At 41.6% G+C, this 25,871-nt stretch overlaps 1 protein-coding gene across 1 annotated transcript in view; it reads left to right on the top strand.

The window, feature by feature from the left end:
• The first annotated feature begins 2,220 nt into the window (after positions 1–2,220).
• The window catches only part of KL (klotho), a 49,592-nt gene continuing 25,941 nt past the window's right edge, over positions 2,221–25,871 (top strand). Inside the window, 2 exon segments of the mRNA XM_042014264.1 lie at positions 2,221–2,242; positions 2,245–3,011. Of these exon segments, the coding sequence (XP_041870198.1) occupies positions 2,221–2,242; positions 2,245–3,011 (789 nt within the window).

Raw genomic sequence — 25,871 nt, 5'->3', positions numbered from 1 at the left:
ATGGGCTTCTTGCTTCAGGAGTGCAGTCACTGTAGGGTTCCTGGACAGTTTTTAGATAACGTAGCCTTTTTCAGAAGTTGACAAAGATCTTAGTTACTCAGAGTAACACCATGAGGCCATTTCTTTTCCTTGAGTGTTGACAGGCTCTGGAAGAAACAAGTTCCTAGTGAAGGAGCTTCAGTTTAATGTCTCCTTATTGGTGCTGCCCAAATACAAATAGGATTGATCTAGGTTTTAGTTAATAATTAACACATGAAAAGAGAATGTACCATGATGTATTTCAAAATCTCGTGTCCCTATATACTCAATGAATTTTTTTCCTTAAATATTAGCAATATACTTACCATCACTAATACCCTGTTTTTGGTGGTGGTGTTTCTGAGACATGCCTGTACATATCAACTTTTAAAATAGTTTGTCAGCAAAATCTAGTCAAGACATTACGCTTCCCTTGAAGTCAGGTCTGCAACTGAACGGGAGCCTGGCTCTCCACTCCTTGCACAGGGACAATTGCAACAATGCCCCAGTGCACTTAACAATTAATCTCCAATTTCTGCAAGTAAGTCGCAGGTGATGGCAACAGCTTTTTCTGTTGTTGTACCTGAAGTTACTTACTCAGACTGTAATTGAATTCCAGCACCTTGTCAGACTGTATCCCAAACTCACTCCTGGAAGCCAATGTCCAGCCTTGGTTCTGGGCCTGTCACCTCCTGTTCTGCCCTACAAACTTCCCCCCGTAGGGAAGGGCTGTCGATGGTCCCCTTGACTGTTCAGACCTCCATCCCCCTAACACGGCAATTAATTGATTGCCAACAGTGGAAGACTAACTCCAATCCTGTCCCCTACATCTTTGGTCTCTTTAAAAACAGCAGAGATCAATCCCCAAAACTGATCTGGATCAGGGCAGAAAAGGTGGACAGGCATGGCAAATTCCCTGCCTGCATTTGGGAGAGGTGAGAGCCCATCCTGTGCACAAAAGGAAACGTTCACAACTGGCATTTAAATACATTGACTCACTATTAGTGATTATCTGTAATTTTCCCCTGAGGGCGTTTATTTTCTAAAACGAAAAGGAAATTATCTAAATGCCTTAATTCTGTAGTTAAACAACAGCCTTATCTCCTGGGAACATCTCTCTGTGCCTAACAGCCTGTCTAGTGGATGTATTTTATTCTTAGGTGCCCCAAATTCTGTTAAGAGTTCACACCACTGAATACCACGTTCTGCAATGTGTTGGGCTGTTTCTTGATTCGCAGTCTAGGTTGAACTGTTCTGTACAAGGGAGACGCAAAGGGCAGTTTGAGACCTGCCTTTAAAGAACAGTCCATGCCTCACGCCTGCTCAGCTAGGAAATGTAACTCAGTAATCAAACTTAGCTCGATTTGTTTCATCTCCGTGAAGATCCGTGAGGCATTTCTAACTAGAACTTGTTTTGTGTGCAGCAAACAACCAAATATACCAACTTCCTACTCCAGGAAAGAAAACTGTGGTTACTGGGAGGTGACAGCCCGTGAGTTCCCGGGGAGCGGGCGGGGAGGAGTGAGTGTATGATGTCCTTGGAGAACGAGTTTCTCTGCAACTGCTGCTACATGAGAGATCGCAGGTGCGATGTGTCTTGCTAAAGCAGCACGACGGAGACACTGAGTGAAGGGAAAAGCGTTTTTATTTCCTCGCCCTTCCCCCTCGGCCCCGTCATCGCTCCCCCTCTCGGTCCAGCGCAGGGGCCGCTGCCCCACGGACTCCCCGACGGCGGCACTGCAGCGGGGGACGGGAGGGGGCTACGCTCAGCCCCCCGGAGGGGACGGGTCCGGCCGTCGAATCTCTCCGCGGGCTCTTCTAAAGGGAGGAAAGGGCGCAGGGCAGCGGCGAGAGTCTCGCTTCCGAGGGGGCACCGGAGTCGCAGCGAGGTGCGGGCCCCCGGTGGAGCGGGCAAATGGCTGCGGGACCCCGCCTGCCGCCCGGAACCGGGATCTCCGCCCTCAGGGGGCCGTGGGGGTACACACGTGCTCCCTGAGGGGGCGAGAGGGCTCACCTCTCCCCGAGGAGCCCCTCTTCTCCCCTCTCCTCCCCGCCGGCCCCGTCTCACGCCCTGGCTCCCGCCCCCGGCGGCAGCTCTCCCCGGTGGAACCGGCCGGGAAGGATGCAGGCGGCAGCTCCGAGGTAATTATTAATGGCCGTGCCCACCGGGGCGGGAGAGGGGGGGGCGCGAGGTGAGATAAAATGGGGCGGCGGGGAGCTGGGAGCCGCCGTCGCGGAGCCCCGCCGGGAGCATGGCTCTCGCCACCTTGCCGCTGTCGCTGCTGCTGCTGGGGCGGCTGGGGCTGGGGGCGCCGGGGCAGGGCGTGGGCACCTGGTCCCGCTTTGCCCGGCTGCCCTACCCGCAGGACCAGCTCTTCCTCCACGACACCTTCCCCGACGGCTTCCTCTGGGGCACGGGCAGCGCAGCCTACCAGACGGAGGGCGGCTGGCGCCAGGGCGGCAAAGGCGCGTCCGTCTGGGACACCTTCGCCCACCGCCCGGCCACGCCGCCGGGGGCCGCCCCGCCGGGGCCCGTGGGCGGCGACGTGGCCAGCGACAGCTACAACAACCTGTTCCGCGACGTCGAGGGGCTGCGGCGCCTGGGAGTCTCGCACTACCGCTTCTCGCTGTCCTGGGCCCGGCTGCTGCCCAACGGGACGGCGCCCCCCAACCCCGCCGGGCTAGCGCACTACGGGCGGCTGCTGGCCCGCCTGCGGGAGATAGGCGTCGAGCCCGTCGTCACCCTCTACCACTGGGACCTGCCGCAGGCCCTGCAGGACGCCTTCGGCGGCTGGGCCAGCCCCGTCCTGCCCCAGCTCTTCCGTGACTACGCCGAGCTGTGCTTCCGCCACTTCGGCGGGCAGGTGCGCTACTGGCTGACGATGGACAACCCCTACGTGGTGGCCTGGCATGGCTACGGCACGGGGCGGCTGCCGCCCGGCGTGCGGGGAGGCCCGCGGCTGGGGTACCTGGCGGCCCACCACCTGCTCCAGGTAAATGGCGGCTGGCGCGAAGGGGCCCCGGCAGCTCCTCGGCCGTGCCAAGGTGCCGGGTGCGCAGGCCACCCTCAGCCCCGTTGGCACACCTGGCCCCTGGTCGGACACTGGCACGGAAGACAAATCCATGTGCCCGACAGAGCGTGGGCAGCAGATCTATGGGCAAAGGAAGCAAAACTCAAGGTGTAAGGCAGGAACTTTGCGATTGAGTTGGTGGAGAGTTAAAGAACTCTGTTTTGCAGAAATGCCCTGTTCCGCCCGCAACAGTTCAGTTGCCATTGTGGGAGGGTGAGGGTCTGCAGTCCCTGGACTGTACCAGTCCAGCACTGCCTTTCTAAGGTGGAAATGCTTAATACAACTGTACAGGGAATTTGTGTATTTGATAAAAAAGGCTTACTGGGTTGATGGAGATGCTAGAGGTGGCCAAAATTTCATACGGAGACATTTTCTTGACAAAGTGTGATGTTTCTTTGAGTGTGAGCACTTTTTGGTAAAAGACACCCTTAGTTCCCCAGTTAGTCTTGTAAGTGGTACAAGCAGTTTGCTAACTTAATTTTTATCCTGTGTATCTATATGGTGTAACTGTAATATTTGCTGGAGTCAACCCTTGTGGGTTTTCAGAGAGAATTAAGCAAAAGTGTGTACGGATCCTTCCAATGACAGGTGAAAAGGATTCAGCCAACTGGAATGGGGTGACCATTTAGATATGGTCTCTTGTACTTTAATACACATTCACAAATTCTGCTAATGTCTATCTGCTAAGCACACACTTACTGGCAAGAATGTTATCCTAATGAGTATTGTGTGTTAGATGTGAGCACAAAGAAAACATCCAATACTTGCCTTATTTGACTTTTTTCTGCTTTCTGGTATTACTTCTGCATTCTTTAATGCTACAAATAAGTCAAAAGGAAAATATAGATGGAGAAAATGTGGGTAAAATTTCAGGTTAAATTCCTCGTCCTGAAAACATTAAGCTTTTCATTTAGTTTCCACGGTGTGTACTTGGCTGTGTTTCATGCTTGAGTATATCCTGAATCACCATAGTATCAGAGTCCCTCATAATCTCAAGCATGTGCTTGCTCTCATAAAAGCTCTGTGAAGCAAGATACTTTTCTATTTAACAGATGAGAAACTGAGGCACAGTCTTGCCCACACCATGTAAACAGTATAATTAAACTGGGAGGGTCTACTGATACTTGGTTTAGTGACAGAACCTTAGTATTTAGTTTTGTCCCAGTGACTGTCAGTCAGGATTTGCACATTAGTGGGCATTTCTTTTTACGCACAGTGGAAGGCAGCAAGGTACTGCCTTTCCCCCCATCCCCCATTTTATGAATGCGGTGCTGAAACAGATGCAATTAGGAGCCAAAGTGGCCACTGGTCGTTAGTGCCCTTTTCCTGGTGTGTGATCTTTGTAGAATATTGGTCAGTTACATTATACTTCCAGCTCTTCTAGAAGTCATATCCCCAAATCTCAAATCACCTGCAGAGAAAATGAGGGACATACATTATGTGCAGAGGAGCTTACATCCCTGACTTCTCCAGGTAGGAGTCTTAGTAGAGGCAGAGGTAGAGCCTAGCCCTTCAGCACAGAGAAGTGAACAGCTTTAGCACTAAGATCCTCCTTCGCCTTTTTACTTCTCTGTAGCGTATTGATACTACACCTTTCAACTTGTACAAACGGTGAAGTAGGAGGAAGATACACAATACAGCTTCTTCACAGCCTGATATCCATGGAGATACTGGGTTAGGGTTAGGTTAAGTTGTGTAAGGAAAGATTAATGTTCTACCGTATATGGTAAAGAGTGAATTACATTTAAATGTAAATTAAATTGTCTTACACAGTTCTTGAGTGATTGACTTTGCAGCTTGAATGTTGTTCTTGAATGTGTGTCTGTGGGCTGTATAATTTTGTTGGTGAGTTTGGTCATTTTTTGGGAGTGTGCACAGCTTTGGTTTGTATCGAAGGGGTGCACAGCAGTACTGCTTTATCCCATAAGCTGCAGGATATGTGCAGCACTGGACAGTGTTGCTGGGAGATAGCATCCTCACAGACCCACTGGAAAGGATGTGGCCGAATCCTCTCACACAAAGAAAACCCCCTTTCAGTTGTGTAGCCTTTTGCTGCTTATGTCGTAAGGTCTGGTCCCTGGTGTCTTCTTAATCCTTCTCTTTGTCATTCTTGTGTTTTATTTTTTTCCAGAGAGGTTGAGTTTGCCATCACGCTTGGTTTTCTTTGAAGTTAGAATTTGTTGTTATAATTGTTTGGCTCTTAGCAAATGAGCAGACTAGCTCTTAATATGCATGATTTCTGACTTATTTACAGTACGCAGTTTAAGTGTCTTCTTTCTGCATTTATTCAAAGCCAAGACTTGCATAAGTGGAAAGCTAAAGCTAATGAAAGCTGATGCCTCCTAATTTATTTTACTGGATGCTAATTATGTTAAAAAGCAAAATAATTTCCTTTAAGTTCTTTGAAATTCAACAGATATAAATGGGGATTTTGGGTTTTGTTTTCCTGAGCAACTTATTTATTATCTGAAAAAATAATCAAATAAGAGTTTGATTCAATTTAGGTTGTTCAATTCAGAGTTGGTGAAAACAGGGCAATGAAGTTTGATTTAAGTAATGATGTTTGAATTCAGCTTGAATGGATTTCATCATATTGTACTGAATTTTTAAATTACCTCTCATTTTTCTGAACTTCCTTAAGTGAGTCATAACAGATGCTAAATTGACAGAGACACTTTTTTATAGACAGGACCAAATAAAAATAGTGTAAAAAACTTGTAAGAAAAAATTACTTTATTAATGCCTTCTTGGTGCATACTTGAGGGATGTTGATCAGTATTCAGTGAAAATGTCACCCTTTTATAGTATTTCCACTGACACTTGTCGCTTTTGATATGTCTAAGCCCTTCAAATGTGGTAAGAAGTGGAGGAAGCTGTTCATGTTTATTCACAAAATAAATGGAATGGATCAAGTATGTTTCATAAAAGTTGGCATTCTCTCAAGTCAACAGCCAGAAAATGTAATGCCAGCAATCTGTCATGCATATGATGCATCTCTTTCTCCAGATAGGAGTTGAGAGAGGTCAGTGTATTATGTTCTGGTTTTTGCAAATGCATTTTTTCATTAATGGTTCACAGTATGTTGTTTGAGTTGAACATACTTGGATTTACTCAATATAAACAGCATTTGCAGAAACAGAAGAACATGTCTTTTCCCCAAAGAAGTGAGTGGAACTGCTGCCTGGAAACCAGTCACATAGCAACAGACTGATTTCTATTCCAAAACTCTTTCCAAAACAGAAGGTAAGTACTCTTTTGTTGACCTTCAGTGCTAAACCTAATAAAGTATCAGTAATTCCAGTGTAGGAGAGTGGTCTTTTCTTCGTGTGTATTGTTTCTTTCAAAATTCAGACATCCCTTAAACTTTCACTCAGTGCAAATGGAATGATTTGGGATTTTCCTGAAAGTAACACAGCTCATCATAGTTGTGAAGGCATACCTAGTTTTCAGAAAAAAGGAGGAATACTTCTAAATAATAGTATTTTTTTCCTATTCTTGCTTTCTTAAAGTGTAATTCAAAGAAGAACAAAGAAGAAATTGATTCTTGCCTGGGTTTCAGTATCAGTTGGGTAGTATCTATTTACACTAGTGATTGTTCTACTCATTAATCATTTGAATCAGGTTTCTTTCAAATATCATATTTGACAAAGAAGTGCAGTCAAACCAATAGTGCAAGTTCAGGTCTGATGCTGCAGTTTTCTGTGCCAGTAGCTGCCAAAAGTTACACTATGTTCACAAATTATATTAAAAGTTATAGCAAGTAGTTTTTAAGCTTTAATCATTAAAAGAAAAAAAAAGCATTGAGTTTGATTTTAAAATGTGATAAACAGAGGAGTTTGGGTTTCACGAATGCTGATTTTATTAAAATTAGCTCCAAAGATGGAATACATAACTTTCCCTTTGCCATTCCTACCTGAATCCATACATGTTTGCAAAAGGATTGTTGTTTTCAAATATTCTATTGTAATAAAAAAACCAGTTTGTTACCTTTACAGAGTACTTTGATCTTTACTCATAGAAATACCAGGACTGCATTGAGAATAAAGCGTTACCATGGAAGAGTAAGAGTGGACCTCCCTCAAGTGTAGGGGTTCCATAACTTGAAAAGCTTTTTAGAAATTATAGGAAATCTTAGCAAAACTCAACAGGCAGGACCTGGAAAGACCACACGGAAGTGACTGGAGTGGAGTGGAAGCAGAATTTGTGTGTTCTCTGTGTGGAAGGAAACCAGGTCAAGCCTGTAGGCATGTTAAGTCCCACCTCAGCTCTTCTGCTGTTCATTATGAGGATGAGGATTTCTTGAGAGTCTGTTCATGATGAGGTTTTTAGTGCTTGGTAGCTGTGGCTGTATAGCTGTGAATCTTGGTAAATTCTATTGGCAGCCCTAAATCTGTTTTCATGTCTCATTTGAAGTGCCACCCGCCTGATTTCTAATTGTTGTTGTAGCTGTTGCTGGAGGTACCTAGGTGATATTTCTGGTTCCTAGCCAAGGTAGTCTAGTATGCTTCCTTTTTAAATAGCAGTTTTTCATGTTGGGCAGGGCTCTGCTCAGTGCTGGGAAGATAATGACTGCTGGTTAACTGCAGTTTGCTACAGATAGGGGCGTTTAGATTGGCAACACAGAATTCACATCTGGTAAAATCTCACCGGGTACATGAGTGTAAAGCTCCTTGATACTGTTTCATTTTGCATTAATAAAGCCTCATGAAGTGTGAGATATTCTTTGTTCTCCTCCTCAAGCAGGAGAGATCCTGTATTTGTTGTAGTTTTGAGGAATCCAAAATGAAGTGTGTCACTGTATTCCTTTGTATTACAAACTTCCAGTTTCCATTTCACCTTGTTTCTGTGGATGGTTTCCAGTATGTAAAGGTAGTTGATGGACATAATTCCTACTTGTACTTGGGACCTGGAAAATAAAGCTGGTGAGACATATGTTGTAGTTCAAGATAGTTCATCATTTTTTAATGCCTGTATTTCCCTTTTGACTGAAAACTAGGAGCTCTGAGAGCTTTTTCCCTGATAGGTCAAGTAGCAACCTCTGTTCCACGACCATCGGCAGGTTGGAAGTGCAGAGGCTGTCCTTTCTTTTGAAAAGTAGAAATGCTCTATCATGTAAGAGAGAGTTGTTCCACTCATCAAGTACCCATCTTCTAGAAGGTCAAATTCTCTTGCTTTGGTTGACACTGGGCTTACCTTAGGTTTGTTCCTCACATTTATTAGCTCTTTCTTAACAGCATCTTCTTCCCAGTGTACTCCGGGGAGCAAAACATTTTTCCCCCCGTCTTTTATTTTTTCTTCAACTAGTTAGAAGCAGTGAATATGTCAGTACAGCTGATGGCAATGTTGGCAAGCTGTGACAATTAGGACAGGATGTAGGCATTTAGAGGCATTTTGTTTTAATTATTTTGGCTACTGTGATGCAGATCCTTCTTTTGGAGAAATGTGAAAGAACAGATGTGTATGTAGACACATCTGTAGTTTGCTTAGCTGCAGTTTAAGAGTCTTGTGGCTTTCAGTTAGTAATTGGCAGAGTTTAAAGGCAGTTTGATAATCCTTGCAACTGAGTGCGTGATTTGTGTGTTTGGTTGTTGCTGATGAGCAGATAAACTGCTGAACTTAATCTGAAGGTGCAAGCCTTATGTTGACAAAGTTTTAAAAAAGCCAAGAAACCAGCAATCAAAGGAGTCTACTTGTGCAGACTTGTAGGTAAAGGAGGGTATGCAGGAGAATTTCTTCTATTTTTCTTTCCCCAAATGATAAAGAAGAGAAAATTATGAAGACACGCTTCTGAAGAAGTAGAGGAGGTGATCTCTGTGTACAATGATGAGGCCAGGTTGAATGCGGCTTTGAGCAACCTGGTCTAGTGGAAGATGTCACTCCTGCCCATGGCAGTGGGGTTGGAACTAGATGACTTTTAAGGTCCCTTCCAACCTAAGATAATCTGTGATTCTATGGCAGGTTTTAGCAATTATAGGATGTGTGCTACCAGTTTTAAGTATTAAATAAAACTTACTCATACTTTAGTATTTGTCTGCCAAAGCATATAGAAAAATATCACAGTCAAAACTGTGAATGTTGATTTTAGATTAAAACAGAAGAATGGAGCAGAAGAATATGGTTGTAGACAACATCTCAGGATCCTTAGGAAAATACTGAAATGAAGATTGGACAGATCTCTGAAGGAGAAGGTGACTCATTGAATATGACCATGAAAGAAGAGACTGGCTTCTGGAGAACAGCTGAATTACTTCACATGGGAGAAAATGTGTCAGCAGAAAGAGAAGGTGAGTTTTCAAGACGGGAGAAAAAGTACAAAAGGAGAAGGTGATATTGGCCAATGTAAGGGACTGGCGCCTTTGGTAAAATGGGTTGAGTAGAAAATGAACGATACCAAGGAAGGGAAGGAATTAGACTCACACTGATGCTCTCTGTAAATACTTCTGGACATAAATATCAATGACAGGAAGAAAATTCAGAGTTAAAAGACCAAATGCATGCACACACAAAAGGTTATCAGTACAGTTAAATTGACTCTTAGAAGTCATGGTTAGCTTTGGAAGAGAGAGCTGCTGGAATGGTCTTTCAGTATTAATGGTAGGAACAAAAATCTTTTAAGACAGCTAGAGCAGTTTGGGAAAATAGACTTGATGCATTTGGTGGCAGTGGAGGTGACAGTACCAGTAAGTGTGAAATCTTCCTCTTTGCTTGCAAGTTCATAACAATGATATAAGGCATAGTCTAAATCTGAGAATATCATTCAATGAAAAAAACAAAATACAGTCTATATTAACAGTGAACAGTTTGTTTACTCTATCAGTGATGGCAACTTCTGGTTTACTGTAGCTTCAGCTTTAATCTGAGAGCACAAAACACTCATAAGAAGCCTGTCTGTTAGGTTTGTGGTGTGTCTCCCTGGAGATTTGTCAGGGAGGGTCCTTTGAGATGCATGGAGTAAGAAAATGCATTTTAAGAATATCTGGATTTGGCCACATTGAAGCCCATTTGTTTAGCTTCATCTCTGTGTATGTTTATTTTGAGAAGAGGTAGACTTCTGTGTTATGAAGAATTGCAAAACTTTAAAGCTTAGTTTTGTTTTGATTCTGAAAAACCCCCAACCCATATTCTAAATTCTCCCAGTTACTGAAATCTTTACAAGATGCTGTTTACAACAGTTGGTATAGGAACTGGGGGACTGGGGCCACAGGTGATTCCAGTGCTACCCAACGGCTAGATCTTTATGACATCTGCGTGATGGAAAGCACAGGGGCTTTTGCACATCTCAGGATCTGGCCAGCCTGGCGAGCTGAAAGGCCAGGGAGTGCTGCAAGACACCCTGCAACACATTCTTCAGCAATGGGGAGAGCTGACAGGGGACCATGCACATTGCCAGGGGACTGTCACTTCAGTCTGCACATGGTCATTTTGTTACTTGCACATTAGCTCTGATGCTGACAGCTGAGATTCGATTTTGTTTTTAGTCACACCTCTAAAGACAGCTGAACGGTTCAAAATTGGCTTGGGAGAGAGTATCCTATGGAATGCCTTGCAATTTTTTGAGTCCAAAAGTCAACCCAGGAATGCTTTTGTAGGTTTATCAGTTTAATGCTCTTACTAAGGGCTAGAAAATGTTGGTACCACTGGGATTATATTTTACAAGGTATTTGCTTTACAGTTGGGAAGACAGTAGCATCTGTTTTGATCCTGCTTGTAGAAAAGATTTCAGATGGTTGGGTGGGGAAAGGGGACAGACTTGTAGCTGCTGGTCACATGTTCTGGTAAGAGTTCACAGTGATTTTCCAATGTCTTTTCTCAGTCAGCTTTTTTCTTGTTCTCTTGAATATGTAGTAGCTCTGGATCAGTTGTTTTTCAGAGCTGAGGGCAAAGTTTACTCAATTTGTTTGTTTAACTTCCAGCATTTTAAGAAATTAAATAATTTTTTTGCTGCAGGCATGAAACTGTTGAACATAGTCACTGATTAATTATTCTAATTACGATTCCTTAGATATATATGGAAATGGTAGAATTATGCAGCATGTCTTTTCTTTTGAGAAAGTAGGTTGGGAAAATATTGCATTGTAAGCTCAGTGATTTTTTAAAAAATGTATTTTGTAAGTAATAACATATTGCTTAAAAATCAATTGAACAAATCTGACCTTATGGTTGAGAAGAAAGTTCAGCTGACACCTGGCTGTACAGTGGTGACACGGTCTTTGTAATACACTTATTTAATTCCTCATTTCTTTTCCTGTCACAGTACAGCGTTAACTTGGGTACAAATGATGCTTGCAGAGAGAACGACCACTGCAACAGGATGTCCATCACCAGTTATATATGCCCTCAGGAGGCAAAAATCTAGGCCAGAAAGAGTTGTAACAAAACATGGGGTGATAGGAAGGAGGAGTATTGGGAAAACAGATAATGCATGAGGATCTGGTGAGATGGGGGGGAGGGGGGTGACTGTCCAAGAGTGGGAATGCAGGAGCTGGGTTTATGAGGCAATACTACATTTTCACGTGTATATTTAGCATTAAAAATGAGATGGCCTGGAGTCCTCAAGGATGAGTTGTTCCCTGTTTCATTTTTTTCTATAAATTTCATATGAATTATTTTGAGGAAGCTGACTGGTGATTTAAGGAAATTACAGACCATGCTTCACGAGGATGGGGCCTAATTCAAAGTTTGTCTTGGCTTATGGTGTCCATTTAACTGTCCCTACATTGCCACCAGGACTGGGAGTGTGGGTCACCGTGAGTAGCCTGCTAAAGAAAGGAGGGATGATACATTAGGTCTGGATTTATCAAAGGAGCTTAAGGAAAATAAGTGAAAATTGATTTTCCCTTTAGCTTTTTGGGGAACCCTGTCACTTTCAAGCAGTTAAGTAAATTCGCAGATTGAACAGATGTGTTCCTCTTATCTTGAGGAAAATGTACACTCCCACATTCAAGCAGCATCTCTGTGTATGAAATGCAAGACCTTGGAAATACACTGAAGGAGCTCTTGAACTCAGTTTACCATCCTACTTCCCTTGCCAGCTATGAATATGTGTCTTGTTTTTAGAGAAGAGAGTATTGGGGTATATCGCACAGGGCAGGGAACAGAGCTGTGGGAATATGATTCAGCTGCAGTTTTGCATCTTAATTATATGCTTGGTGGGGAAAAAAAAAACCCTTTTTCTTCATACCGCCCTGTCATATTAGCTAGCACTTTCTAATCTTCCTAATACCTCCCAAATTCACAAAGTAATATAATGTCATTAGAGCAAGTCAGAAAGATCTAAAACCTTTGAAACTGGAATGTGCTGATTCATTGAAATGAAAATATTTGAGAGACTTCAGTTTTCCAGAAAAACTTGAGAACTAGGAGAAATAAATATCAATCGTTTTGCTGTAGAAATTCTTGGTTTTCTATTTTAATATAATACTGGAAAATTTCATTTTGATGTAGTGAGTCAGTCAGTCATTTCACACCCTGCCTTCTGTATTCTGTCACTGGATGAGTGCCCACTGCTTCAAATTGGGTCAGTTTACCCTTGTGAAATTGCTGTTTAACCTGCTGCAATATGACTGACTTATTGAAGCTGCAGATTGATGCTTTTTATTCTTTGATGAAAGAAGTAAAACGGAGCTGTCAGGACAGAATTCTTGCACCGTAGAGGTTACTCTGTGTCTCTTATTTGTAGCTGGGCTGCTTGTGCCACTTTTGTGTGAAACTGTAATTATTCAGTCATTTATCCAGCTCCTCTTTCCTATTTCTGGTAAAAAGAAAAGTGGTACTTGAAGGAGGCAGTTGCTTAAAAGGGGAAAAATTTCTAATGAAAGCAGCATCAAATTGGCACGGTCATTCTGATTCTGAGTACTAGAACCAGCAAACTGTGGCACAGGGAAGTTCAGAAAGAGGCTTTTTCCATATCTCAGCTTAGGGTAATGAATTAGAAACCACTTCAAAATTGGTTGGTGGTGAACTGGTTGTAGCAAGAGCATTGTAACAACAAGCCATGAAAGGCGAGAACCCTAAACCCCACCAGTCAGATCTCACTTTACCCAGGCTGGACTCTTCTGGAGAGTAATGTTTCCTGTGTTACTTGTAATTTGGAGTAGGTTTGTAGAAACCAGAGGGGATGAGCATTGATCTGGATTAGATACTGATGCTGGCCTGTGGGAGCTGGTTTTGCAGGGTCTTGCCTTGTGGTCAGGAAAGAATTTAAATTGTCAAGGAATAGTGATTTTTTTTTTTTTTTGTTAGGTATCTTTTTTTCCCCCTTTCTTTATGCCATGGCCAGACTCCCAGGATCACTAAGGCATTTTACCTAAGTAATTTGCCTTCTGTTGCAAGAGTTTAGGATTGTGATGATATCTTTGCTTTTCCTGGTTTATTCCTGTGGTTCACTATGACATCTAGAGCGTTTGGCATGTTTTTCTTGTGTTAAATATCTTGGAACTGGCTTTTTAGCTCATAATGCCATGAACATAGAATAACAGAATCACAGGATGGTTTGTGTTGGAAGGAACTGTAAAGATTATCTAGTTCCAACCTTCTTGCCATGATGTGACTTCCCACCCTCAAGGGGGAGGCAACACCCAAGATTCATAGATGCTAATGGTCGAAAAGGAATGACAAAAATCAGAGGGTCCACAGGTTATCTTCTAGACTTCTACACATGGGAAGGGACACCTTCTGCTAGATCAGGTTGCTCAAAGCCCTGGCCAGCCTGAGCTTGATCAAAGGAATGGGATATCCACAGCTTTGCTGGGCAACCTGTTCCAGTGCCTCACCACCTTCGAATTTCTTCTGAATATCTAATCTAACTCTTCCCTCTTTCAGGTTAAAGCCATTCCCCCTTATCTAATCACTACATGCCCTTGTGAAAAGGCTTCCCTCTCCAGCTTTCCTGTAGCCCCCCTTTAAGCCCTGGAAGGTGCTGTGAAGGGAGTCTTCACTTCTCCAGGAGGGGGCATATGCTATTGTGTAGTGTTTGGGGCTAGAGGCTTGCTACAATATTGCAGGCCACTAAGCTTCATGATTCCTGTATCTCTTTTCCATTTTTTTGTCTTGGGACTGTTCAGTTTGAGTGAATGCTCCTGGGGAATATGTTTTTTTAGGGATGAAGTGAGTATGGAAGACCAAACTACAAAAAGAGTGAGCAATAAGAAAGAGTCAAACATATGTTGGAGCAGCATGTTCCCAGTGTGGGAAAGGACCTGGAGGGTCTCAAAAGACCTGTGGGGCACTAGCATTTTGTAGACCCAAGATCGCGTAGAAATGCCTGAGTGAGCTATTTAAGTGTCTAGGGGCAAAAAATTATACTGGCAGGTATACACAGACAAGGGAGTTAATTGTTATGTGAAATACGTAGAGTAATTTACCAAAATAAACTGTTAACTGCCCGAGAGGGAGGCTTGCTGTGACACAAACACTGACATTGGACATAAAATAGAAACAGTAGCAATGACAAGCTGCCCGGCAGACTCAGGTTTTTTGTTACATAATAAAGCAGTTCCAGGTTTTTGAGTGACTGGTGCAAGCAGCTGAAGATTTTTCTCTGAAGCACCTTATCTTGGAACTGCTTCCATGATAATGAGATGGGTTAGACACCCATTGTAGTGTGACTCTTATATTCTATTATTACTCTCCTACAAGTGTAAGGAAATAGTACATTCTCAGTCCCCATATTATATTTCTGGTAAGATTAATTATCGATCCCGCCCCTGAATAACTCACTATTGTTTTGTGCAGTAACTATGCAGAGGAGTTTTGGAAGCACCAGCCCAGAGCATCAGTTTTGTGTCTCAAAATCTTCAAAGAGTAGAAGATGTAGAGAAGACATATAGGCAGTGGGTGTCATTCTGGAGTGTGGCCTATGAAACCACTGCAGTTCTGCACTGGTGGAATGACAGTGCTGATGTAAATGCTGAAAAAAAAGTACACTATTGCAACTGTTGCATAACATGGTAGTTCACATACAGCTAAATACCTGTTCTAAGTGAAAAAATTGTCTTTTGTTTTATTGACTGTGAAATGGATGGTTTAACTGAAGAGTAGTCTGGGAGATATGAAAGTAATTTTTTTATCAGCTTGGCTCATCCAGATTGGGGACACAGGAGAACATGCAAGGAAACCAGTCTGCCTAACCAAGGCAGGATATGGCCCATACAGAACGATCTGTTTTGGTGTCAGTTGGCTACCAGCTCTCGAGACAGGCATCATGGTGCTCATAGGAGAGCTGGGTGGAGATTAGAGACTGCAGAGTCCCCGTGCTCATGTTTGCATATCCTGTCTGGCATGGAAATAATTTGTTGGTACAGCTGGGGCAGTCTTCAACCTGCAAAGATTATCAATAGCAAATGGTAGTTCCCCAATGGCCGAAAAAACAATGTTAAAATACCCAGAGTTCACCTCCACCCCCAGTATGCTGTCAGCAGCAGGACATTTTGCTACTTTGAGTGAGGCTGTAGTATGGAAAATTACTCCTGTCCCACAGTTCAGAAGCGTCATCACTGTGTTGGTCTTCCAGGCAGTGTTTGCATCAGCTCCGAGACACAGTTTGGCATCTGCTTGGCCTTGCAATAGCTGGCTTTCCAGTAACCATTATAAAATGTTGTTTAGCGTAAAGATACTTCTTTTAAAGTGGTTTGGCAGCATTCCCAGTGATTCCAGAGAGAAGAGCAGTTAGGACCTGTTCTCCAGCTCTGAGGCAGCTGTCCACTGGTCTGACCAGGGGTGGAGCTGTATGTACTTTGGCTCTGCACCACAGCTAGCGAGTAAAGACACGGACTAAGTTGTCCTTGGCTGCCTGCAGTCCTTCAGCGTACAGCTACGTAATGTGAAGTGGTGGGCCAGGAGCTCCAGGGTTATGCAGCGGCGCTGTGTGAGGGCTTGTGATGGCTGGGTGGAGAGGGAGGAGTGCAATGCATGGGCTTTGCTGTAAGATGCAGTAGAGCCATCTCCCTTGAAAACTGTGGAAGTAAATGCAGGGGACAGCAATCACACTTGAGCTAGTTTTAGGATGTGTTCACCAGAGAAACCTACATTTGAACTTGCCATCCTAGGTTCCTCTTCCAGGTGATGGACAGTAGTGAGCATGGTATCTCTTGTTCTATGACAAAAAATACAATAATTGTCCCATTTCTGTCTGTGGGATATAGGTAAACCTGTGGTGACAAACTCAAGCCCAGACATTTTGTAGACAGACTTTTATCCTTAGTATAATTAGAGTGTGGAGAGGTTCGGTAGATGACAGAAGAGGGAAGTACTGAGGGGCTAGTTCAAAAATTGGCTTGAGGTGCTTTGTGTTCCTGTGACTTCTCAGAGGGTGACATATGGTCTTAATCAAATGCAAATTTTGCCTGAGTCTCCCCTATTCCAGGCATGTGGTATCTTGTGCATGTCTGTGGGGAAGACCTGTATCACATACTCTCCCCTGGTTTTCCTGGCCAGGGAGCTGAATCTTCCAACCCAGGAAAGCAGCTGATGTTCCCCCCACAAGGGTGGTCAGTAGCACCTGCTTGATCCTGTAAAGCCAGAGCAAGCAAGTAGCCATGGTGTCCCATGTAAGATGTCATGGACATTGAGCGACCCCATCTTGTGGCTCTTCATTCATTTTTCCCAGTCAGCTGCTGCTGACCCACTGTGGCTGCTGGAGTATGCTGAAACCATTTCATGCTTTTTCCAAAAATATAAAGAGAGCAGTCCTTGTAAAATATTGTTTAAAACATAACTTCCTCCCCCCCCCCCCACTTTAAAATAACAGTCTTTTTACCACTAGTTGGAACTGATATGCAAATGCGAACATACACTAGTTGCCACAGTCGTCTTCTGTCTGGAAACAAAAGATACCTCTTTCCTTTAGGGGCCCCATTATTTTCTCCAAGGAAGTTATTGAACCTCATGTCAATTTAAGTAATGCAATAGGTATTTACTAGCTGTGATAAGCAGAAAATTTAAAAATGCCCATTCAGTCTTAAAAATAAATAAAACCTCATTATTTTAAAACAAAACACAGGTATCTTGCAGTCACCTAAGAAAAAGTAGCACAAGGAAAGACATACAGCCATCAGGTAGTGGGGAAAAAGAGAGTTAAAAAAAATTGTACTTCCAAAATGTTTTTTGTCAGATCTATCAAGAAAGGTTATCATGTTGAGCACTGGGATTCATAGACAGGAAAGGTTAATGAGGGTGAGGGCTAGGTAAATGTTGATAACTGCAGGTGCAATGAACACAAAATGCTATGAATTTACAGTATCAAAGTCAAGCCAGGCCCATCTGATAGCTTTCTGTGATAACTGTCCAGAAAAAGAAAAATGATAAACTTAATCAATCTGTATTTTCAGTAAGACGTTTGAAATGGTGGCACATGAGTTACTGTTTCAGTGGAGAAAGATGAGAATTTTCAGCAGTAGCTAGGAAATTGCTAAAACAAGTACCATAGTGAGTTGCACTGAAAGTAGAAGCATCAGTCACAAAGGGCAGTTCACAGCTGAACTTCTTAATGTATTTTAACTCCCACGTCTTGCACAGGCTAGGATTGCACTACTTAGAGCATGAGCTAAACTTGAGGAGACCATGCCAGTGCAAAGGATAATCAAAATAATAAACAGATGGAATAGAAAGACTCTGTTTTTTTTCCATAAGATGAGAACTTGCTGATCACAGCGTGACCATCAGATGCGAATATAATCCAACTGTGACAAAGACACATTTGTTTCTAGTCTGTACCAGGTGATTTTCCCAGCAAAGATAAGGAATTACCTTACCAGAACATGGCTTATTTACCTGAACAAGAACACTAGGAGAGGATATTCTTCTTATCTGTAAAGAGATCAGTGGTAAAAACAAGTGAAGGAAAATAACTAAGTGCAGGGAAAGTTTTAATGCAAGAACAAGAGTGTTTGGACTGAGCATGAATAAATTTGACCTGAAAGTCAGGGGAAAAAGAAAGCCATTTGTGAAGTGTGATTCTGTAGTCATCTTCTAGAGAGAGTAGTATGAACAAAATACCTTAGCCTATGTTAAAGTGAATCTGGATCAGGTTATGAATAGGATTGTGTCATATATTTGCCCATAGAAGCACTGAATTGAATCTGATACCCTTGAGGCTCTTCCTAATTTTATGATCCAGTTTTCCTAATCCCTGTCAGATAGTAGGCACAGGATCATAAATATGGTAATGACTTTCTTTTTCAGTAAGATTTTTTTTTTGTATTTCTGTTAAAATTCCCCGCAATTCTAGCATGGTAATATCGCTCATCACTATCTCCTCTTTACTGTATCATTTAACAAAGCATGTGCAGTGTTTTACTCAGAATGTTTCACACTTTTATGTGACATCCATTGTTGAGTCTACAATGAAAATATCATCTTGTAGGAAATTAGGAAGATTGACAATTAACAGGATTAACTGGTCTGCAGTAGATCAGGCTTGTGAAAGGCCTCTACTTTCATTCCTGCTTTTCTCCTGCAGCACAGGGTTATCCCTGAAAGGAGGGATTGTGAAAGCAGTACTCTCAGAGTAGCAATAACCTTTATATATATATAAAGTATATAAGGTGTGTATATATATATATATATATAAAGTATACCAAATATGTCCAGTGGCTCATTTGATAATAAACATCTAATGCATCTAATGTACTTGACTATAAATCGTATCCTAATAATCTTGAATTATTTTATGTTTCAAGGTACATACATAAAATCCCTGATGTTTCTTCAGTATTTCTTTCCAACATTTCAGCTTTCTTCCATCTCAGTAGTATGAAGAAAGTGGGTTTTGACTGCTATAGATGGAGCCTTGCTTTTTTTCCAGGTGCTTATTTCTACAGAGATTATTTTTCCTCTCAGTAAGGCAGTAAGAACTTGTGTATGTGTCTCCTGCAGAACATCTTAGCTCTTCTCTAAGAGCATTCATTTATAAAAAGAACTTCCAGTGGAAAGTTCAGTTAATGCGATGCAATCTCTTCAAGTTACTCCCCTCCTTCCTGCCTGCCTTTCTTACTCCCTCCCTGCCTTCCTCCCTTCGACTCAGCAAAACAACACCTGGCTCTTCAAGCCCTTCACACCCTAATTCAGGCCAACAATTTGCTTTTCATTAGTGTTTGGGCAACTAGTTAATTACTACATTGCGCCCTGCTCTGCTTTTTCTAGCATCATTGATTGAACCATGATTCCACATCCACTGTATAATGTGTGAATTTCTTAACATCTAAAGCATCATCCTGATTTAATGTATCCTGTCTTAGACCCATTTCTTCAATATCTTTTGTACTACATACTTGTTGAAGGTTGTGTTGCCGTAGCTGTGGCTACTAAAAACCTTTCTCTCTAGGATAAAATGGCTGGCCAGCTCTCCCTGCACCATATGGAATCTCTCAAAGTCGAAGATTATTTTCCTGTTTGATTTTGATAAAAAATGCGAATTTCTGTACTATGGTTCATAGCCCGAAATAGTTTGGATTGGTTTTGGATAAAGATAACTTGGAAGCTGCTGTGCAGGAGCACACCTGGTGTAATCTAGCTGCCTATCACCTTCTGGTCTATGGGTTACTGTAGATATTGGGTCCTTAGCTCTACTGTTTGCTAAAGCAGATGTAGATCCTGTGTCTGGAAATTCACCGGCTCCATATTATGTTAGTGGTACGCTTAAGCTCCTTGTCCATCTAACAAGTCTGGAATATAGGTAAGTCATCTGGTTGTTTACATGAGCTTGGACTGGTCTAAAAATTAAAGAGAGTGTTTAAAAAAAATTGAGGTGCTGGATTTATTTCTCTTCCTGTCCTGCATTTAAGCCTGAGATGTCGCTGTTCAATCTCTTGTCTGGCAGTGGGGCTGTAACAAACACCTAGTTTACAAAAACCTCTGTGGCTCTGAGAGTGTTTTGATGGATGTCTTCATGGAAATCTGTTGAAGTTTTTGGTCTACCTGCATAACTCTTTGGTCAGTCTACTTAGAAACAAGGCATCTATACAAATTCTTTCCTTTGAAATGCCTTCCTTTAAAACAGGCAATATTTAAATGACAGGCATCTGTCTCATGGTTAGATACTGATCTAATTACCACATTGTGAATGGCCTCCTGACAACTGATGAGATATTGCCCTCATGGAAACGGTGAAGTAGAGCAGTGCTACTTTCTGTCATTTCTATAGCTGGACAAAGGAGGATGAATGATGCTGCTACAGATATATGTGAACTTGCATTTCTGTTCTAGTATGGTTTGATATTGAAACTGGGATTTCTCCCAAAATATGTGTTCTTTAAATAATGGACAATATTATTCTATTTTGATATACTATATTTACATACTACAGTATACTGGCAGAATTTCCAAGGACATGGTTATACAGAAATAAAAGCCAACCTTAGACAAATTGCTTAAAAAGTGTACCTGAAGCTCTGAGTTAATTGATGAGTTAAGGTTTTAATGTGTCCTTATATTTTTGTATCTGTATTTAAAATAGCTGGGGGGTGAAAAAGTATTCAGTCTATCTGAAATCAGTAGGAAAAAAAATAGGTAGATGTAAATGCATTTAATTTTTTATATTCATAGCCCAGTGATGATTCTCAATCATGTATACAAGTGTCTTGTCATCACTAGCTTTATACTTTGTTCTAGAGCAATTTGAAGTTTAGTATTGCACTTTTATATAGTAGACAAAAGATAAAATTTGTTGGTTTCCCCTTGTGCCAGTTCCTTCAACTCAGTGGTTTTTTTTCAGTGTCAGTGTTAGCCAAAGGGAAAATAATATTTTGTAGGTTTCTTATGTAAAGAAAGCCCAATATCAAAGAGAGACAACTACTTTATCTCCAAAAGACAATGCGAACAGTGCACTGTCAGAGAGCAGTTAAACATGTTAAGTTGCACTTTAAAACAAATCACATGCTAGACCTCCAGGAGTGCTTATTGTGCTGCTAAAGTCTAAACTTAACTGTGCTAAATACATTTAAAATTTGTTCAGTTGACACAATATTTAGGAACACCTCAGTCTGTTAATGTGCTGTTAATTCTGGTTAGAAAGTGTCTAGTACTGTGGTGGTGAGAGCACAGAAGCTGAAACAAGGATTGCTGAAAGGAGAGTAGCTAATTAGCATTTTTGACTGTGTGTATTACCCAGCACACGCCCTTTTCTGTGTGGTTTAGACTAAACAATCACCCTAACAACACACCTCCTTTTCTCTCACTGTTTTCTATTTTTTAAAATTTTTATTTCTCTGAGGACTGGATAAAAGCAGCTTTAGCTGTTTCACTGTGACTTTTTTTGTCTTCATTGCAAAGGCTGAGATTGCAGTACATTAATGTAGTAAACCCCCCTATCCTATATTGCTTCATATAAAAATACGGGGTATGCTTTGAAAAAGGAAAGAACTGTAGATGGTATTTTTATATCAATTGTTAACATTCAGCTTCTTATCAACAACATCTAAACATATATTCACTATTATGTCAGCCAGACAAGTTAGATTCTTTGTATACAAACAAGCAAAACAGCTTAATTTCAACAGCTAATCAACAATACGAAGATTTTGTTTATAAAGTAAGAATTAGATATTTAATTTTAAATACCTTTAGTTTGTTGCAGTTACCTGTTTTACAAGAGTCCAGCTTTTATTAGAAATAACTGATTCTTATTCTGTTTGCCGGCTACAAGAGTAAAGCAGGAAAACTTTTATGTGTACACTTTTGCGTTAACACTCATCTCTGCAGTAAAGCAATTTTATATCTACCATTAAACATGCATTTAGAAACAGACATAAAGGGACTTATTCATACCTCAAAAGTGTATTTTCATGGTTTCAGCATGCTTTGGATGGGGTTCTAAATGTATTTCCTAAATCAATGGAGGTATAAATTGAATTCAGTTTAATCTGTGACTGCAGTGTAGTCAAAAGCTTCTAGAAAAAACTGGGTAAATACACATAAATCATCCTTGCCCCTGAAGAAATGCAAAGGTTCAAAGTTTGTTTCCAGTCTAAAACTGGACGTCCCATTTTGTCTTCCGTCTCGACTCATGTTGTTGCTCTTTAAAAATGTGGTACCCCAAGAGTTTCACTTCCCCTTATGAATAATTTTTCCCCATCTTTCCCTGAACTGGTATTTCTCTTTCCTCTTCTGAGTTTTGATTTGAGCAGCTGCTCTTTATCTTCTTGGTGGCTGCTGAGGAGTGTAGTGATTCCTCAAAATAAATATGTCTGACTAAAGTCTGCCTCCTCCAGTGACTGTATCTCCACTGATGAGATGTGAGTTTGCTGAGTAACCAGCTTGAATTCCTCCCACAGTTTCCCAGATCTTCCTTTTGTAGCCTAGCTTAGTAGAAGCAATAACGTTAAGGAAGAATTACAGCTAGTAATAACCATTGTATTAATTAAAACTTGTCAGTTAGCCCTGTGGTTCACTGTGCTGGTGCAAAGATGGACAGACTGCTGAGGCATCCACACCACTAGTTATGAGTCATTCAGTTCTGCTTGACTTGTCCATCTGCAGGGTCCTATGATTCACCTTGTCAGCCTTTCAGGGATTGGTGCTGGTGTAAAACATCTGGAGTGAAAAAGTCTTACTTAGATCCTTTTGTTTTTCCTGAGTCTTTCCGGAATTTTGATTCATTCTTATATATTGTTCGAGAGTGTATGTCCTTCTCACAGTCGGAACTTGATGCAATCACAAAGCTACCTCTTATGAAGCCTACATAGAAGACTATGGCTAAAGAAGTGGCACACATAATAAGCATGTACCATTTGAGAAGCCTGGAGTATCCTGTCTTGCCTCCAGTCACCAGTTCAAAAGACACGGGTTTTCCAGAGGTCATGTGTTGCACAATGTCTTGATAGTCCAGAACATCCCAAATGGTACTGGATGATTCTGTTTAAGCAACTGAATCTTAGGTCACACATGGACATTAACCCTTCTGACTACTAATGCTGTGTGTCAGGGTCAGGAGCTGCTTTCTGCTTCATAGGGGTGGGGTTCAGTGGCTGGAGGACAGATACCTGCTGCCATTTGTGTTGTGGAATTCCCATGACAAGTTTGACAAAGATCTGCAGGTGACCCACACCCTTTTGTAGCAGCGGGTGGTTAAGCAGGTTCTCTCTGGGATCTGAGTGGACACAAAAGCTACTCCAAAAGTTACTGGATTAAGGTTAATTTACTGTACAGTTTCTGTGAGTTTTGCAATTGAGCATTCCTTGTAAAAGTGTATAATTGAAATCACACACTTCAGTCATTTCTATTACATGTGCCCAAGCAGAACATTTCAGGCAGATTACACACAATGAGATAAGCCTGTAGTGGCTGCTTTACCTCGAGTATGCATGGGAACACAACTGTGTCTGACATAAATAGTTACAGAGTGACTAAAGAAAGAAGGAAGAATTGCCTATTCACATCTAGTCAAATTGTAATCTAAACAGTTGTCTGAAAATTGAAAACTGGTACCTTCAATTTATATTGCTTATCCTGATGTGCTGCTTTTGTATCATCTAGAGGATGAGACATTCCATCTTATTCCATAACCTGTTGTCATTGATGCTTAATTCTAATCTCAGAGTGGTTAAAATTAGTGGCCAGGCTTACAGCAGAGTAAACACAGGTTATCATGAAAGTCACTGAACTAGATTTGAGCATGTACAATCCAAATGTTTGGTTTAAAAGAATTTTGCAGCAATTGCCTCAAGCAAGTCTCCTTCCTTCTGGTTTTTGTTTGCCTATATTGTAGCACAGAGCTCTGTTCTAATAGATTGGTTCCATATATGATGACTAAACTTGTAATTCCTATGACAATTATTTTGAGCCGAATGCCTTCATATTATTCATTGGTACCTTCTGCTGATGGAGACTCTTCCGGTTCCTTTACTGTTGATGTCCAGTGGTTGTGTTTTTCTCACAGAGGAACTCACAACAGGAAAAGCTATCCACCAGCACATTTATCTGGAAATACCTTCTGAAGCCATTTGGTGTACTTGGGCACTGCAGTATTGTTTTGTTGTGAGATTGAAAAAGGATCTTCCACTTTATATTTGCAGCCGTGGAGCTGGTATCTTTGGGTGCTGAAAAGGGAGAGGATCTAGTTTACCTTCTAGAAACATTTATTGTAATACACAGTAAGTAATTCTATAGTGGTTGCCTAATGTCTTCTCCCAGAGGGAGCCACCTTTCTCTTGTTCTAGGCTCTTTAAAGTGACTTTTCTTGTGAACAAATTGGATGAGATCCCCATGATATGCTCTGGAGACCAGCTATTCTTGTAGTTCACTCTTCTGCTGAGCCCACACTGTTCATACACTTGAATATGCTGAGCTTGGTAATTGCACCTTTCACCCACTCTGTAATTTCTGAGTCACCATGTTAAGTCTCCCAGGAGCACCATGTGCTCCTTTTTGTACAATATAAGCTCCTTTTTGTACATAAAGCTAGAGCACAGTGAAATCCTGGGGCACTAGATGCTTTTAAAATGGTATCGCTGCCTTGCAAATGTAGGGGAAAATTCTTCCCAGCCTTGCCCTCATAACAAAATCACAAAAACAGCATATGCTAAATCTCTTCTGCCAGACTCTAGCATTTTTTGCTACAACAGGTGTGGTTTATGGTATAACAGAATTAATTGCTCAAAATCCAAGCATTACCCCGTAAATCCTGCTGTCTGCTTTTATGATAGGCCAGATTGGAGCATCAGAAATGCCTCATCTTCGTGCAACTATTTGTTACTCCAGTAAGCTTTTTTCTGTGATTTGGGGATATTTTTACTGCTTCTGTGGTTGATGATTTGGACTCAAACACTTTGACATGAATACTCCTGTAGTCTAATTTCTTTTGAGACTCTTAATTGGGGAAAGCTTCTACCCGTTCATCTGTAGTTGAAATTTTGTAGCTTTTAGGGCAGCACATTCATATACCTCAGGAGTGATTTCTGACTGCCAGCCTGTCAGCCTTTCCCAACTGCACAAATATGGATTTTCCAAAGCCAGTATCATTTGATGTTCTTGTAATAATGGCATGACAGGGATTTCTTTCTGTCTGTCTTCTGGGAGCATTAAGTTGCACTCAAAATGTTCCAGTACCTATACAGGAGCAGTTGGGTCGATTTATTTTTAATCTACTGGTGTGCCCAAGATAAGATTCAGGGTTAATTATTAACACCAGAGCATCAGAGCATCTATTCTGGGTTCTTTAAATGCAGGGATGGTGGTAATGAGTAAACTGTGTTCTATATTCTATAATTTTCCTGCCAAACTGTAGGCTTGCTTCAACATCTTTCCAAGCTGGGTTTTTGGGTTAGCTAGTTAGATTAGGTACAGCAAGCTGAAATCTTTTTGTCACTTCCTTATCTGTTGGGTACATATATTGATGATGGACTTTAGTCTTATTTGTGTTTACCTCTATCTCTTGCTAAGAAAATTTTTCTTTCTAACACACTGTCTTGTTTGTTTAGCTTCTGCTAACCACTCAAGACTTTTCAAAGCAGTTTCCTTCATGTGCTTCACTAAACCATCAGAAATACATTATTTCTCCCTGTGAAACACCTGGCTTAGCAAATGTAGAGAGGTATGTTGAGAGGCCGGATATGAACAGATGAATATTTGGCTTCCCTATACGCATCTACCAGAAAACCGGGTGATTCATCAAACATAGAAACATGCTTGACATTAGGCATCTCTTCCAGAATTTTTACACTTAAAGGTATTGGAAATGTTTGCCTTTTATATGTTTATTTAGTTATTTTGATTCTGCATTTAACCAAAAGTATTTTTTTTTTAAGACTGATGTCACTAAAGATTATGTGTGCTATTTTGGTTGTCCTC

Source organism: Corvus kubaryi, unplaced genomic scaffold (assembly GCF_017639235.1).
Source record: "Corvus kubaryi isolate FWS band 111438036 unplaced genomic scaffold, C.kubaryi_AGA036_p1.0 split1-65, whole genome shotgun sequence".
NCBI classification, from domain to species: domain Eukaryota; kingdom Metazoa; phylum Chordata; class Aves; order Passeriformes; family Corvidae; genus Corvus; species Corvus kubaryi.
The sequence above is the reverse complement of the archived record's forward strand: the minus strand, read 5'-3'. Positions and strand labels throughout refer to the sequence as shown.